The sequence below is a fragment of the Cyclopterus lumpus genome, chromosome 24 (assembly GCF_009769545.1).
Source record: "Cyclopterus lumpus isolate fCycLum1 chromosome 24, fCycLum1.pri, whole genome shotgun sequence".
Taxonomy (NCBI): domain Eukaryota; kingdom Metazoa; phylum Chordata; class Actinopteri; order Perciformes; family Cyclopteridae; genus Cyclopterus; species Cyclopterus lumpus.
The window spans coordinates 17,017,771-17,035,196 of NC_046989.1; the positions used below are offsets into that span (position 1 = coordinate 17,017,771).

General features: G+C 42.9%; 2 protein-coding genes across 2 annotated transcripts; one reads left to right on the forward strand and one right to left on the reverse strand.

The window, feature by feature from the left end:
* The first annotated feature begins 6,106 nt into the window (after nt 1-6,106).
* On the forward strand, nt 6,107-12,607 carry ufl1 (UFM1-specific ligase 1). The gene is made up of 19 exons (XM_034527898.1): nt 6,107-6,340; nt 6,523-6,668; nt 6,829-6,857; nt 6,980-7,077; nt 7,492-7,606; nt 7,740-7,870; nt 8,431-8,489; nt 8,567-8,713; nt 8,854-9,029; nt 9,117-9,296; nt 9,515-9,641; nt 9,803-9,925; nt 10,125-10,245; nt 10,334-10,500; nt 10,942-11,072; nt 11,251-11,331; nt 11,409-11,494; nt 11,628-11,808; nt 12,187-12,607. Exons 1-19 carry the CDS (start codon nt 6,264-6,266, stop codon nt 12,412-12,414), a joined length of 2,403 nt encoding a protein of 800 aa, XP_034383789.1. The 5' UTR covers nt 6,107-6,263; the 3' UTR covers nt 12,415-12,607.
* A 1,676-nt stretch (nt 12,608-14,283) lies between these two features.
* lyrm2 (LYR motif containing 2) lies at nt 14,284-16,716 on the reverse strand. Its single transcript, XM_034527576.1, has 3 exons — nt 16,627-16,716; nt 15,847-15,987; nt 14,284-14,652 (listed from the first exon to the last, which is right to left on the reverse strand). Exons 1-3 carry the CDS (start codon nt 16,669-16,671, stop codon nt 14,572-14,574), a joined length of 267 nt encoding a protein of 88 aa, XP_034383467.1. The 5' UTR covers nt 16,672-16,716; the 3' UTR covers nt 14,284-14,571.
* Nucleotides 16,717-17,426: the final 710 nt, after the last annotated feature.

Here is a 17,426-nt window from a genome sequence, read left to right on the forward strand (position 1 = left end):
AAATGGCGAAGCACGTCTCAACACCTTTCCTTACCTTTTCTTTTCCTTCCTTTCCTTCTTTTCTTTCTCTTCCCATACTTTCCTTTTCCTTCAATTTGACTCTCTCTCTATCTTTCTTTTCCTCTCCGGCCCTGAAGACTTTTCTTCATTTCTCTTTTTCTTTCCCAGCGTTCCTTCGCCTGTTGTCCTTTGGAGTTCTTTTCCTTCCCATAGGTTTCCTTTCCTGTGATAACTGTAAAATGGTGACAGGAGGAACGAAGAATGTTCTTAAATCTGGATAGCTACCGATGAAATAACATATTTCCACAATGTTGGGAAAGCATCAATGTGTGTGTAGGTGTGTGTGTGTGTGTGTGTGTGTGTGTGTGTGTGGTCATTGTGCAGCACCCTCATTACACTTGGCAGCAGCGTGTACAACCATAACCTCTTGGCTAGCTGACGCGTTCTCTCTGTGTCCGCCCCTCCTCTCTCCAGCTCACTGCTCCTCTTGCCAGCTCTACCGCCACCGCTCTGTCTGATTCGGCAGATACGCTACACGACATTGAAATACTGTTAAATTAGCTAACTATACAGCAGTCTGTCTCTCCTGAAAGAGCTGTGTTTGTATTTGCTGTGACCTCGGCACACCTTTTTGTACTGCAATCAGTGAAATTAATCCGAGGGCTAAAGGCACTCTGAAGCTTTTTCAAAATATTTTTTTATGTATTTTAAACTCTGACCTAACTGGAGCTGTTAGCTGTGGGGCAGCAAACATTTTGCACTGCTGTCTTTTGAAGTGGGTACATGAAAGGACCTAAATTTAACTCGAGTAACAGCTCGGTCTTTCATGAAAATACACTTTGACAGAAACACTCTAAATTGCTCCAAAATGTGTTTTCTACTTGTTTGTCCCTGCACCTTTTTCTTTGACAGGAAATTAATACAGTTTGTGTCTGTTCTCCAATAGACTTGAATGAATAAGTTCCACCCACACGTGGCCACCACCCCCATCCGCTATAATCACCATTTTTAGGGGGAGCTAGCACCACCCACCTCCACCTCGAGGAATCAGAGAACAAGAGAGAGAGAGATGAGAGCTGAGATGTCAACACCATTGGGAAGGCAGAATCCACCTGGAGCTGCCTGGTGTCAGTATCAGGCCACACGCTAGCCATGCTCTATTTTTAGCCTCAAACAATGGGGGCCAGATTGAGTCAAATTTTGGTTGGCTGAACTTTCAGAAGTCGAATGAGCAAACAACACACCATGGAAATATGTGTGTTTACCTGGACTCAAAGGCAAACTGGTTCATTACAGCTTGGGGCGTTGTTTTCCTGGCTCCATTAGCTCCATCAGTTGACATTGTGAGGAAACCTGAGCAGTGAGATGTTCAGACTTTGAAGGAGTGCACTAATTATTTAAAAGAGACAAACAAAGAATTGGCACCTCGGGTCAATTTATTATTCCTCAAACTCTCTACTGTGAACATCCACCACAGCTGATTTCCTGGTTACATTTTGGCTTATTGAATAGGCTTACTTACAGAAGGACCATCTAAATCCATGGCTGGAGCTACAAAAATAAAACCCAATGTAATAAACCATACTTAACGTGTTACTCTCAACTTTGTGCAGTTACGTGATTTCATTTTTGTTTGGCCATTTGAGAGCGGCACAACGAACCGTAAACACTGACATATTACCACCTTATGACCTTGTTGTGGTACACATGTTAGCAAACGGTTTCCTGTCCAACAGATTGATGTTGAGTTGAGTTTCTGGCCCCCTGATTTTAAATCCATTATCCACTCTCCTTTTAGCTCTGTTTTGGTCTCCTCCAACTCCTCAGAAAAGAATATCTGTCAAAGTTCTGTCTGATAGTTGCTAATTTTGTCTTTCTGCTGTTTGGTGCTGGCCAGGTATACGGCACAGTAGGTTTATTAGAGGTTGTTTTGCTGCTGTAAGAACCTGGTTCTGCTCAAAATTTCATTTCCATACATAAAAAATGGATTATCAAGTATTTTCTCCTGGATTATGTTAGTTTTTTTTATCACAAATACGTTTGTAATCATAGTCTGCAGTAGTCCGTGTATGGAGGACAACCTGGTGGTTCGGACAGGTTTCCTGTGGGAAACCAAAAGTCAATGTTGAATTATTTACATGTTTCTTCAATTAACAACATAAAGCATGTGTTTAAAACTTCAAACGCAGTTTCGCTCTATGGGAACGTACTTTTAAAGGAGTAAGGGATTTGTCTGGAAACCACACTGATAAGAACCAGGAAAGTTATCCAGTTGCGGGGTCACAAAACCCAAAGAGCTGAAAGATGCAACACAATTAGAGCTGAGCGGAACTGCAAGTCAGATGGTGGTCTAATTATCTGTGGGTTCATCAAGCATTAGTACATTTTTAGGATTGCATGTTGATTAGTGCAGCTACATAAACCATGTATATTAACAGGCTGGTTAAAGTCAGGGGTATAGGGGTGAAATATGATTACTGATCGGCTCCATGTATCCAGGTTGTTCTCGTGCGTGAGTTTTCACAGTAGCCTGGTTTCCTTTGGGCGTGTAATCCCACTGAATGCAACACATTTCTCATGCATTTAACGAAACAAAACGGATCCTTTTCATCAAGCATCTTGCTGGTTGCTCAGTGACATCTTCAAAGCACATTTTACACACAATCAACAGTTTCCCAAGTTCAGCTGTTTGTAGTCGCAGGAGAGACAATTGTGTTTACTTACGGACAACTTGATTATAATTCAAAGAAGCAGCCTCGCCGTACTTATTCACTGAGGAAATATGACCTAAATTCTTATGAGAAGGAAGCTTTGAAGTTTGAAATTACACTGAACAACTTTTATGAAGAAGACGGCTAATCAAATACACTTTTTTATTCATTTAATTCTCAATATCAAAGCTTTTGAGAACTCAATTAGCTTGTTATGGAGCTACTTTACACTGAGATTTAACGGAGGGTCGTAGAGAGCTGCATTGCAGACGGGCCTGCGATATAAACAGGTTGTTTAAGTGGTTTCCGCCCACTATCTCATCGGATGCATAAACAGCCTGTGACAGGCATGGAGCATGCTCGTAAAGCATTACAGCTCTGTGAATGACATCATTCAGGGTTCCTGCACCATCACACAGCAACATAAACCATGGAGCATCTGGTTGTTGGGTGTGTGCATAAATCCAATCTGACTGCAATCTGTTTAAGGAGGCCGCTCTGGTTACACTGCTGTAAAACCAGCGTGACGGAGAGAAACGGTGGGAAGAAACAAAGAGAGTCAAAGTCAAAATATTGGTCAATAGTTCCACATATTATCTGCACAAATAGTCAATTCAGAAATCAGAAATCAGTTTCTTATATAATAGTTTAAAAGGACATGTAGGATGTGATGTATTTCGCAGTGACTTTAATTGTACAAATGTACATTAAGGATACGAATGTAATAAAGCTAACCACATATTTCCATAGTAGTCCGGCATGTAAGGGATGAATGGAAAAATGGCGCTTTAAGTCAGACAAGACAGGGTAAAAAATGTAAATCTGCTTTTAATTGAGTCCAATTTTTAAGGGAACTTGTTGACACACCAATGCATTGGTAATACTAATCTAATGATATAGGCTGTTATATAACAACTGTAATAGCTTTAAATACTGTATAATAATATGACAACCAGTAGTTAGTTCTCTGCATATGAACTTTTGAGACAATAACCAAATAAAAAAAATATTTGCATCTTGCATGTCTATTTTACACCTAAACCTTTTAATGATCTAATTGCTAATTATTTTTAATTGTTCTGCACATGTGGGCAATTGTTGAAATTCATGTATATTTTAAATGCCAGAGAGCTTAAACTAGCTTGCGATGCGTCTCTCTGGAGTGGCTTTCATGAGAACGCACATAAGAACGGGAAAACATTAACAGTTAAGAAAACAAACACCATAAAAGCTCATTAAAAGTGCCTGATTACATACATGACTGATCCCTGAGCAAAGTTATATTCAAAATTGTTCACAAACTCCTTCAAAGATTGGTTTGCCAGCAATAAAGGTAAACGCATTGCTGCAATAGCCCCCATAGTGTTAATATTGCCGAGCACAAAACGCAATAAAGCTAATAAAAGCATGTTTCTATGTCGGTCCTAAAGGGGTTAAAAACACATTTTCCCTCTCAGCTGCCTCAGAAATCCCAGAGAAACTGCAGCAGTGTACAAAAGTGCATATTTTCCTACGGTGGTGGATTTCATTTTTACATTTTTATATAACTATTAAACCCTCCCATAACTGTGCTGACACAAACCTGTGGCAATTGACTGACATATGCGTACTTCCGCGCAGCCACAAACATCCAAAAGTTTCACGTACAACATCCATCTTCCCCCTGAGTTAGGTGTGCCCCCCGCTGCCAGACCAGGTTTATGTACGTTGGCTGCTGGAATGGGATGATCAATGATTAGCCGCCCCCGGTGAGTCCGGCACACTCTAAGGTATTTGGCAGAATTCCATTAAAAGGCCCCAACAGAAGGGGGATTTTGTGGGGGTTTTTTTAACAAATGATTTAATATTCAAACAGGTCGGACTGGGACATTCCTCTGTACCGTTTTCTATACTTCCAGCAAGGCTGCAAATCCCACCCACACACTCGTCTGAAACCAGCCAAACCCCACCGCCCCCCTTCCATAATTTACTGTAATCTCATAATATTCCTTTACCTTGACTGGTCATTTAAATCTGAGCTTGAAGGCAGAGAATCATATAATATATCCTAAAGTTTGAACAAATCCACTTACAACTTTTCTCCTCATTCTAAAACTTGGCCCGAGGCTACTGATTTCCTTTCTTCTTGACATAGAAAGTGTGTATGTCATACAGTATCCTGCTACAGCCACACTATATACACACACACTATATATATATATATATATATATATATATATATATATATATATATATATATATATATATATATATGGAAGCTGGTTATGAGGGGCGGCATTTCAAGAAGTTATTAAAGTCTTCACGGCTGTGAGACACTTTTGCATACACACACAGAGGGGCGGTTCTCTCATCTAGATTGTGCTTTTTGAAAAATCATCTTGCAATTAATTACATATAAGCCTGCAGTGAATGTGCATATGACACATAATTAGAGTATTTCACTCCTACCCAGGTCCTTTGCCGGCATGATGGAGTGCTTCATACAGCACAGCGCCATCTGTTAAACTCCCTGGAAGGAACTTCATGGCTTGTAGTCTACTGCTCCCTAGTGTTCACAGGCCTGCACTGCAGCTCGTGTTCCATTCGACTTCATATTGTGTGGCAGGAATGCAGTTTTTTAGGAGGGGGATTTCCAAAATGTTGTCATGTCAGGGAAGAAGACTTGTTTTTGACCGCAGCTAAAAGCTGGTCAAATTTAAAAAATCTTTAAATTATTTGAAAGTCCATACATATATTTTGAATGGTTATGTAAACTGCAAATATAGTGCCCTTTTTCTTCTTACTATGTGTGTCTATATGTGTTTATATAAGTATAGTTCATAATATACCATTTTAACTTCATGTTTTACTTTTCAATTCAATTCAATTCAGTTTATTTTGTATAGATTACAAATTTGCCTCAGAGGGCTTTACAATCTGTACACATACGACATCCCTGTCCCAGGACCTCACATCGAATCAGGAAAAACTCCCCAAAAATAACCTTTCACAGGGAAAAAAGGGAAGAAACCTTCAGGAGAGCAACAGAGGAGGATCCCTCTCCCCGGATAGACAGAAGCAATAGATGTCATGTGTACAGAATGAACAGCATTACAGAGTTACATAAACACATTCAAATGTATTTTTTAATCCCCTCTTTATGTATTCATAGGTTCCCTCTGCTTCAATTATTTCCTGTTGCCTCTAAATGAGATGCAATGTCTCTAGGCTGTGTTGCTGAAATGTTGATGTAAAAAGAAAAAGAAATACATAAAAATAACATGTACTCAAAGCATTTGTCCCCAACGTGAAATAACTGAGCTGCTCCAGCTCCAGACAACCTGCCCCACATTATTTCAACAGCATCCGTGCGCAGCCGCAGTCGCGTTAGGACATCTTTGGTTCAGCGCGCGTGAGGGAATTTTGTCCTTCTGGCTCTCGGTTGTACGTCACCGTAAACGTTGACGTGTGGCTAAGCAGGAGAGCTGTCTCGCTAGCCGGTTTAGCCAGACCTTGCTCCTTTGAGAGCGGACGACAGCTTTTAGTTTTTGCAAACACTTCAAACTTGTAATAATGGCGGCGGACTGGGAAGAAATCCGAAGGCTTGCCGCGGACTTTCAGAGGGCGCAGTTTGCGGACACGGTGCAAAGGTAAGCTAACAGCTGTTAGCGACGAAGCTAACGTCAGCTAGCGCTTAACTTTACATCCAGCTGTGAATTATCTTATGCTTTATTTATTTGTTTACTCTCAGTCTTTAGCAAAAAAAGTATCTAATAAATAACGGGCAGCAGCGGCCCTGGTGACATTTTGGTAACGTTAACGTTGTTTCCAGGCTGTCGGAGAGGAACTGCATTGAGATTATTACAAAACTGGTCCAAGACAAGAAGCTAGATGTGGTGCACACGCTGGACGGGAAGGAGTACATCACACCGGGGCAAATCAGCAGGGAGATCCGGGATGAGCTGTACGTCCACGGAGGTCGGTTCCGCAGCCGAAGTAGCATTCATAAGTGTGTTCATCACGTCCTGGTCTCTCTGTTGCCAGAACCATTAGTGCTTAACACAAGTAGATCTGAACTATTATCAATTGAGATCTGGGCATGATGACAGTGAACACATCATGGTATTCTATTTCACAGGGCGAATCAACATCGTGGACCTCCAGCAGGTGTGTACGTGTGGTGTGGTACTCTGTGTGGTACTCTGTGTGGTACTCTGTGTGGTACTCTGTTTTGAACTCTGTGTGGTACTCTGTGTTGAACTCTGTGTCTCGGTCTCCCTCCTTTTCAGATTATCAATGTGGATTGGGTCCATGTTGAAAATCGTGCAAGTGATCTCGCCAAATCGGATAAAGGGATGCAAATTGTGCTGGGACAACTTATTGATGAGTGAGTATTGAGTGACCATGGCAATGTGAGTCTGTCCATGATGACACGTGGGGAAAAAAGATACAAGATCTGTTTCATGGGTAGAAATTAAATGTCAAACAATCAATAGAGGTATCTTTCTTTTCTTTTTTTATCAATCAACACTTTGATCAATCCCTGGCACAATATCTTCATCTTAGTTTAATTGTATCTTATCTAAGATTTCAACAGATGAATAAGAAAATAAAAATGGAATACAAATGTTTACTTGTGCCAACCGTTTTTTAAAGGCTACAAGCTAATTGAAATGCAAATGCTGAGAAAATATTATCACCCTTTCTAAGCTCAATTAAATTTATATTGCATAGCCCAAAATCACACATTACAAATGTGCCTCGGTGGGTAAGTGTGTTGGTTGTCTCGTCTTTTCTGCAGCACGTACCTGAACCGATTGGCCGAGGATGTGAACGACAAGCTGCAGGAAGCTGGTTTGATCAGCATTGCAGAACTGTGCAAGACCTACGACCTCCCGGGAGATTTCTTATCCGAGGTGAGCCGAGAGAAATTTGGCAACGTGTTATGAACTGCTGTTATTCAGACTATTGATTCATGACCTCAGCTTTTATGTGTGGCTGCTCGCTGACTCAAATGAATGCGCGCATGTTTTTTCTAATTTATCTCAGGAGCTGTCCAAGCGTCTTGGGAAGCTCATCCAAGGAGAAATGGACCAGTACAACAGGGGGGTGATATTCACTCCGGCTTTTGTTGCTCGTCACAAAGCCAGGATCCGAGGGCTGTTCAGCGCTATTACAAGGTCAACTTTGCCGAGACAGTTCACACATTGGGCCTCAAGCCAGAGCGTTGCGTATAATAAGGTTCTGTGGCAACCTGGGATTTAAAGGAATAGTTCACCCAAAAATTATTTTGCAGACAAAATCCTTGATGAATGGAGGTAAATGGGGTCACGGTCCAATAACACGCCCGCATAGGTGTGTTTTTAATAGTATGTTTTTTGGCGAAAACCTATGTGTTTGGGAAGTAATTAAACTGCATGAGTTTGTGTACTTTTGCTGTTGTTAAACGCCGACCCATTTCACTTCAATTCATCCGGGATCATCTCTGTGTTTTTTCTATTCTCTGTGCTTTCTTGAGTCATTTCTGCTTTTCAAACATCTCACAAACATGCAACGACTAAAGTGAGCGGTTTACAACAAGCGTTCACAGTTTAGTGAATCTGACCCGGAACATACAACGTAGTAGAGTTGACAAACAGATAACCAGGATAAGATTATGAAGATGTTCTTGCGTGAGGCTCCTCTTGTATTGTTTTGAATGTTTTCACTCATTGCCCTCCTGTTTGACTCCATCCTGCAGGCCGACACCTGTCAGCAGCATGATTGGAGCGTTCGGATTCCAGGAACATCTCCTGTACTGTAAGGAGAAGCGGTTCTTTATTTGACCGGGTGTGATGCGGCTCGGTATTTTGACATTGCGGTTTTGTCGTCGCCAGCCGTCCTGGAGGAGCTGGTGAACACTGGCCGCCTGAGGGGAAGCGTGGTTGGGGGTCGGCAGGACAAAGCTGTGTACATCCCCGACATTTACGCCAAAACGCAGAACGCCTGGGTGGACTCGTTCCTCCAGCAAAACGGATATCTGGGTATGTATTTTTTTTAATGATCATAATTAAAGTAGGTTGTTGCCATGATTGGCGGTAGCCTCTGATTGGACGGTTATCAGATTAGTGGTGCATGTATGCCTTGCGGTTTTAATGACACTGCTGATGTCCGTCTCCTACAGAGTTTGACGCGTTGGTCAGACTGGGCATCCCCGACCCCACCAGCTACATCAGGAAGCGCTTCAAGTCCAACAAGCTGCTGTTCCTCAGAGCAGCCTGTGTGGGCCAGGCTCTGGTGGACCAGGTGGAGGCCTCCGTGGAGGAAGCCGTCAGCTCCGCCACATGGACGGATATACAGGTGCCGCTCCGCCTTTACCCGAGTCACTGTTTTCTGGTAAAAAATATTAGTTGCTTCTGTTTTTCATTCCCGCTCTCGCTCTCTCAGCCGATTTTGCCCAGCTGCCTGTCAATGGAGGACGTTGGGATGTTGATCAACCAGGCGATGAGGAACACCAACGTCCAGTCCTCTGCCCGAGTGCTGGGAGAGACGGTCGTCGTCAGCGAGAAGTTCATCGGCAACTGCCTCTCTTTGTTCGATGACGTCATGCAGCAGAAAGCTCAGAAGGTAGAGCCGCCGTGGTCACACATCTCTACGAGATGTCCACATCTTCGTCATAGTAGCCTATTTCTTTTTTTTAACGCAAAGAAGAAGAAAAAAAAAAAAAAGATTTAGCTGGTTCCGCCCGGAAACCTTTAGCCGTCGGCTGGTTATCAACGTGTGTGTGTGTGTGTCCCCTATGAAGAGAAAACACATAAACTAGAGTGTCTGTGTTTTTCTCCCAGGAAGTCAAGAACAATCCGGTGTTTCTGATCACTGAAGATGATCTGAGGCAAGCATCCATGCTGACGGAGAGCTCAGCAAATTCCAAAAAGGAAAAGAGAGACGCAGAGCGCAAGAAGAAGGCCACAGGTTGGTCCTCCCCACTTAACACACACACAGTCAGATTTCATTTGTTCTATAGACTGTCATCAAAAATCAAACGATACTAGAGCCGAGGCGATGTCTTCGAATGTTTATTTATTTTGCCAAAACCAAAATACACTCACCTGTTTGAACCGTTTGTCTCCCAGAGGGCAGTGGCAGCGTGAAATCGGGCGGCGGAGGCAACGCCAGAGAGATCCGCATCCGTAAAACCAAGAAGAAAGGGAGGAAAGACGAGGACAGCGACGAGGAAACCGGACCGTCGCAGCAAAGTAGCGTCCCGTCCCCGCGAAGCTTGCTTTTAATCTTCACGGGGACGTGATGTCTCTGTATGCACATTAGGCCTGTTCTGTGAGGCATTGTTACTGTAACAAGAGCGTAATGGCTGGTTGGCTAGAAATCTCTCCCCAGGGTTGTTAAGCTCTGTATCCCTGAGAGACTAATTAGCTTTTGTTTTACCTTTTCGCAAAGATCGCAGTAAACAGTCTGCAGCCCCCTTCATGGCCCAGGACGACATCGTCGCAGTTTTAGAGGAGAGGGTGAGCGACTGTCCCGAAGAAATGCTCTCCGAGCTGGCAGAGCATTTAGTAAGGTAATACATGGCTTCCCGTCGAAAGTGAACTTTTCGGTTTTTTTTCTGCCGACATAAGTCAGTCATCTCACCGCGAGCATCTCTCCAGGCCGCTGGCTAAAGCCTACCAGGAGGTGCTGCGGACGGTGTTCATGTCCTCCACCAGCGCTCCGTCGAGGGCCAACAAGAAGCAGAGCATGAAGGATCTGCAGGAGGAGATCACCAGCCTGTACAACAACATCCGACTCTTCGATAAGGGGAACAAGTTCTTCTCTGGTAAGTGCTGCTCTCGACTCAAGTGAAAAACATCTGTGTGACTTAATCTTTCCCAGTGTCTTTTAAATTTGTACCCAAAAATGTTCTGTTTGCTCCTTTTGTCTTTTTTTTTGTTTTGTTCTGTTTGTCTCTGTCCTATGTAAAGCGTCTTTGAGTACCTAGAAAAGCGCTATATAAAATTGAATATTATTATTATTATTATTATTATTAATAAATCTGGTTGTAAGTCACCCACACTCCAGTTCATCAGTGCCATGAACCGCTGGAATTATTGTCATCCTTTTGATTTTGTCTCTTCGATGCCGTCTGTCATCAATTTTGCACAAAGCAGCAATTTGAAGCAAGAAGTAACACTATACGCTGCCAATCCCACGCGTCACATTGCAATGAATCTGTCAATTAAATGAAGTTGACTTCATGGCAATGTCTTTCCTCGTGCAGATGAAACCCAGGTCCACATCGCCAAGCACATCCTGAAGACCCTGTGCACCGACGTCACCAACATCTTGTTCAACTTCCTGGCCGCCGACCTGATGATGTCTGTGGAGAATCCCGGAACCATCACCAACGAGGTTCCTGCTCTGTTTTTCTGCAGCTTTCAAATAACCGCATTCAGCCGAGGGATGGATGGGGGGGATGGGGGGGGGGTGGCAGGCAGGCAGGCAATCAGCCGAGATCACATTTGAATCAAGGTGGAGCTAATTAGGGCTGTTCGTGCTGATCGTGAACCCCTCTGATGTGTTGCCTCAGGTCCGGGTGAAGATTTTGGTCAAACTGTCCGAGGACACCAAAGGACCTCTGATGAAGCTGCACAACTGCCTGATCGGCAAAGTGAGTACATTTCCCGTCGGTTCCGCCGTCGGCTCAAACGCAGTGACGGGAAGCCGTTCGCTCTTTGTCCTTCTCAGACCGTCGAAGACTTTCTGACCAACATAGAGACGTGTGCAGAGGTGTGCGGGTTCATGCTGAAGAAGGTAGACAAGAAAAAGGAGAGGTAAGGATGACGCTTATGTCTTTTCTTTTTTCTTTTTTTTTAACTTTTAGTGCTTGATTAATATATATGCTAAACGAGAAATGCTTCAAAGTTGTTGTTTTTTACGTATTGTGGTGCCCTGCTTGTCGTCCAGGCAGGCGCTGTTCCTGCACCGCCAGGCTCTCGCCGAGCAGCTGAAGGAGGCGGAGGATCCGGCCCTGGTCCTCCACCTGACCAGTGTGCTGCTTTTCCAGGCCAGCACCCACTGCATGCTGCACGCCCCCGGACGCTGCGTGCCCCAGATCATCGGCACCCTCACGGGGCGAATATCCACGGTACGTCTCGGCGGACGAAAACGACCGCATGTTAGCAGTTTCATACAAGAGACGCAGTAGAGAAGAATTTTCCCCACCGAAAGAAGCAAAAACATGGAAACCCATTACGTCATCTGAATTTTGAGCCTGTCGTGCTTTGTGATCGACCGGTTTGTATTTCCATAGTGCAGCTGTAGCTCACTCATAACAGGCATGTTTATGCATTCAGTTTGGTCTAAATGCTTCAGCAAACATTGGCCGTTGTTTTTCCCAGACTCTCCAGCTGTCTCTAATCGCCATCTGCTTCAGTGTCGGGCGCAGTAGTCTTTTTTTTTTTTTTTTTTGGCGCAGTTAAAACCGCTGAAATGTGTTTTTGTTTTCCCCGTGTGCTTGTTGCAGGAGCAGCAGCAGCTGCTGTCGGCCTACCAGAGCCTGGTGGTGAAGCAGCTGGTGAGCCAGAATCCGAGCAGGAAGCAGCAGCAGCAGGAGGGGGAGGAGGCCGAGGACGAGAAGGCCGAGGAGCAGGAAGAGGAGGCCCGCAACGTCCGCACGCAGCTCATGGCCCTGATGCCGCAAGTCAAGGATCTGATGCTGTCCCAGCGGAAGGCGTCCGTCACGGAGGACTGAACTTTTTTTTTTCTTCTACGTTTTAGAGAAAAGGGATGCCGGGAACCGGATTGAGGAGGAATCTTAATAATAATGTTTGTTTCTTGTGTGTGATTTATCCCATGTGGATGTCACACCCTGTAAACCCAATTTACATGAAAATCCTCTGAGGTTCTGATTTGTCATGCTTTCATTAAAGCTCTCCTAACTCATGCGTTTGAGTTATTTATTGGAAGATGGTGTACAGTCAATGGGCCTCGTGCAAGAACCACTTGTACAGACCGAGTTGTTCTGAAGTGAGTGTGTGAGTTTGCAGCGTTCGAGAATTTTCTTGCATTTAGAAAAAAACTCGAACGCAATATTTGAGTTGTATTGAGACTTTCCATTATGTATCTCCGAAAGCAGGACGCCAATCCAGTACATATGGGGCAGAACGCATATCCCAACATGGTTTTATTGGGGTTATATTTATTGTTTTTGCAGAGGTGGGATGTTTAGGTTTGTCTTCTGGTCATGCTGCCGGAGCAGTCAGCAAGCGTCTTTTGTTCTTTCTGGCTGCACACCACCGTCGCCACGGAAACAGACAGGGAGAGGTGAGGCGGCACTGCAGTCTTTTTGTAATTATATGCATCGGTTCATTCTTACAGTTTGCGGCTATTATTTAATATTGATAATCATTAGTTGCAGTCTTTCGCCACTGAATGCTGGCTAACGTTCCCTTGAATCCTCGTTGTTTAAAAATATTTTTTATCAAACAGTGATAAAAGCTGAAGAGCGTGTGGTGAGGAAATATGACTGAATAAATGCAATCTTGATTCATGACAGCCAGCTGAGGGGAAGCACAATATTTGTTCCGCCCTTTTGTCGTGTTTGTGGGTTGTTTCTTTTGTCATTTGGGAAGGTGGTCCTCGGAAATGATTCAACAATTTAGAAGTGGGCCGTAAGTTACCAAATGCTGAGCATCCGTGCACTAAACAGCCTTCGATAACGGTCACTTGGAGTTGGACCTCAGTCGTCGTGACCACGGGGAGGAAAAAAAGACGGAGACGACATCACACAATTACAAACGTCCTCACCAAGAAAAATAAGTTTTTCTTTTTTTAATAAAGACTTGGCTTTCATAATCCTATACAGACAGCAAATACTTCAAGTGTGTAACGGTAGGCCAGTCATACAATGAATTGCTAGTAACCACATACAGTGCGGCCATTTCACTTAGAATTCATAATGTAATGCTATTCAATTCAATTCAATTCAGTTTATTTTGCCCAATATCCCAAATTACAAATTTGCCTCGGAGGGCTTTACAATCTGTACACATACGACATCCCTGTCCCAGGACCTCACATCGGATCAGGAAAAACTCCCCAAAAATAACCTTTGACAGGGAAAAAAGGGAAGAAACCTTCAGGAGAGCAACAGAGGAGGATCCCTCTCCCCGGATAGACAGAAGCAATAGATGTCATGTGTACTCCCCAAAAAAAAAAAAGACCTGATTCCATTTGAGAAACTCAATGAGCCCTTATGATGCATTTGAGCGGTTCTGTGTATTTATACCTGGATAAAGTTATGGTAGTTAGTCATTGAGTTTTATCAACCATTATGAATGCTGAACTTATAATACAGTATGTCCATGTATAATATTTTCTAAAACCTTGTTATAAGTTGTTATGCATTGTTAACAATTTGTTATGAGCCTTATAAAGCCCTATAAATGCATTATGACATGTGACACTATTCAATACTCCGGTTAGGGTGTTGCATTGTCCTTTTTATTAAAAGAGTTATGTTGATGTATGTTTGATGCAATGATGTTCATAAATGGTAATTATGAAACCTTGTATGATGATACCAGAAAACCATGTAGATAAAAAAAAAGATCATTCCGAGTTCATGTTCATTAGTTCCTCTTTAATATTTACAATATTACAATATATTTATATAATATGAAGCGCAAATAGATGAATGAGTTTCCATGATGATGGTCACTGTATGCTGAACAGCAGCACACATTTTCCTGGATGATTCCTTTCGGTCAGTTCCATCAAAAAGATGACCAGCCAAAGACGAGTGTGAATACATTTCATATTGGTCACACTGTTACAATGACACCACCCTACGAGTCTCCACAGAGTACGGATCCAGATCAGGCCATTGTCCACAGCAGGTCCCAGGATGTTAACTGCCGGCCAAAGCCAGAGAGCCCTGCAGCTCCTCTAAATGGTTGTTAGCTTGTGTGATCATCATACGAATAGCATCCTGAATGAATAATGAGGAAACAGCAGTGTCATCACAGAGCAGAGGATGCTGGGAAACCAAGTACAATGTCTCTACACGTGTTCCATCTCCAGAGTGCTAACGTGGTTTAAAGCTACAGAAAAGTAAGAAGACCTTGAGTTCAGATGGCGTCTTTGGGCAAACTACACTTTTTTAATTCATTAATGAACTTAGACCAAATTATAACCCTATGCATCAAAATGAATACTTTATTTGGTTTTATTAATGCCTAAACCTTTTAAAAACGTTACTGATATGAAAGTAAACCAAATATCAGGGACTCCCCCACCACGACTGAAGGATACCCTTCAACACATCTGCAGCAAGAGTTACATTAAGTTACGGCTCCATCTAAGGCCGCCTTAGGGTACGTCCACACTCCTACGTTTACATTTTCAAACGGACATCTTTTGCTACGTTTACGCTGAGTGTTCACACTACTCCGGAGAAGGAGTTTAGAAGTGCTTCAGAAGCCGGCTAAGTTTGGAAACTCCAGGGTTATCTTGTGGTGTGAACGGCGGAAACGTTGACCTTTGAAAACAATGATGTAGAAACCAGCGTTCGCTACGTTGCAGGAATAAAAAAACACCACATCAGCCCTGATTACCAGACTGCTAGTCGTCTGGAGCGTTATCGGCCCTACGTAGCGGACGTCTGAAGTCACGGTTTGCAGACTTTCTTTTAATTATTAATGCTTTTCTTCTGCAGAACTATTGTGAAGTTCACAATGAAACTGTAAACAAACAAAAGCATAAGTGCCCTCCAGTACAACAGAGACTTCAGCCACCAGCAGAGCGACGAGTGAGTGCGTGCGTGTTTGAGAGAGATGGTTACAACGCGGCAGGTATTTCTCTTAGTTTAATCAAATAATAATACAATTCTGGAAATGTGTCTGAGTTTATAAAGGCATATTATAGATTTCTGGAACAAAGTAACTAATCTACTTCCTGTTAACACTGGCATGCCCAGGGTACATGAATAGTCATGTAATGTTTGTTTTCAGGCATGCTAGTATAGATGGAAACCCTTGTGTGTGTGTGTGTGTGTGTGTGTGTGTGTGTGTGTGTGTGTGTGTGTGTGTGTGTGTGTGTGTGTGTGTGTGTGTGTGTGTGTGTGTATATATATATATATATATATATATATATATATAATATATATATATATATATATCTTTACCTGGTCTGTGGCACTCTTGTTCCTCTTGAATTCGTCTCTTGCCCAGTCACTGAGGTACTTCCGGTCTGCCTCGTCTGGTACCTTCCGTATGGTCCTTATCATATTTCTGTAAATCCCCAAAACCCTTTGTCTCTGTAAAAACTGTCAAAGAACCAACAGTTTAGCAGGCAAGCTACACACATTGTCTTTACTAATTAACCAAAAAATAATACTGATGGCTCAAATAAAGCCTGATTTTCCAGCTCCAAAATTACCACTACCATCAGCCCCATCTCTACCTAAAGCTGCAGCCTTAAATAATCCTAATATCACGATATCGTATTGTCTTGTTATAGCAAAGACTCTTGCACAAGTTGAAATGAACTCCATTACTTGATAATCATATAACGTTACACAAAATTACACATTCATAAATGTGGCACGTTTTGACTATCTGTTTGACTATACGTTAGTGTAGTTGTTTGCTAACCCTCATGGTGCTAGTTTAGGTTCTGCCACCGCATAAACTATCTATTAGTTTAACCGACTTAAGTCACCGTCCACCTAACAGAGTTACAAAACGGACAAAAAGTATTCCTCTAATTGTATAAACGACTAAAGACGGACAAAAAGAGTGTAGCTAGCGATGCTCTACAGGCGTTAGCCAACAAGCTAACACCGCTCGGAGGACAGCAGAGGGGTCGCATTGCGGCTGCGCAGGTGCCGACAGTGTGACCAAAAGTCTGGCTCTGAGCGACATGAAGTGCACCGCTCCTTCTGTTGTTGTTCTGTGTATTTTACCTGTTTTAGAGAAAGCGCTGCAGACGGCAACCTTGAGACTCCCATCTTGCCCGCCCCGGCGTCACAAATCGGATGTTGTGATTGCGTTGCTTCTTTTGGTTCAATGGCCGGTTTCAACGGTTGCCTCTGGAGGTGCATACCGCCACCTACTGTACCGGAGTATGTGGTGTGAGAGCTCACCCACCCCCACGGATTTGCTTTATAGAATTAGGTAAATTAAGTAATATTCAATTATATTACAAAAAGAAACAAACAAACTAGTATGAATACAATAAAAAAAATAGATTATATGACATAGTCTCATGTCCTTCAAATAGCCAACTGCTTCTCCAGCTGAACAATGAATATCCACAAGGTAATTTCCTTACTGAGCATGTCTTACCCTTTTCCCCAGGTTTCATCGCTGGGGTTCGCAGGCAAACAGGCAGGAAGGCCAGTCTGACGAGGAATAATCCTGAGCACAAGGAAAAGACAGTCGGTACAATCCAGGAATAAAGCAGGAAGGACAGATCAATAACCAGAAAGGCCTGAACGCGTCTCCTCGGCCTTGGACATGACCCCACATGACTTGGACATGACTGAGTCAACAACCTGGGGATGAGTGAGAGAAGAGCCGGGGTATATGTATATATATATATATATATATATATATATATATATATATATATATATATATATATATATATATATATATATATATATATATATATATTCTGATCAATGGCAGGTGTGTGTGAGCTGAGAGAGCATTGAGATGTAAAACACAAATTACATGCACTCATAAACATGGAACATAAAAA

Excerpts from the sequence above, each read along its gene's own strand:
- ufl1 (XM_034527898.1), top strand. The coding sequence starts at position 6,264 with ATGGCGGCGGACTGGGAAGAAATCCGAAGGCTTGCCGCGGACTTTCAG. Across the intron at positions 7,607-7,739 it reads CGGGAGATTTCTTATCCGAG|GAGCTGTCCAAGCGTCTTGG; the intron begins GTGAGCCGAGAG and ends AATTTATCTCAG. Across the intron at positions 9,926-10,124 it reads AACCGGACCGTCGCAGCAAA|ATCGCAGTAAACAGTCTGCA; the intron begins GTAGCGTCCCGT and ends CTTTTCGCAAAG.
- lyrm2 (XM_034527576.1), bottom strand. The coding sequence starts at position 16,671 with ATGGGAGTCTCAAGGTTGCCGTCTGCAGCGCTTTCTCTAAAACAG. Across the intron at positions 15,988-16,626 it reads CAGCGCTTTCTCTAAAACAG|TTTTTACAGAGACAAAGGGT; the intron begins GTAAAATACACA and ends GTTCTTTGACAG. Across the intron at positions 14,653-15,846 it reads ACAAGAGTGCCACAGACCAG|GATGCTATTCGTATGATGAT; the intron begins GTAAAGATATAT and ends TTATTCATTCAG.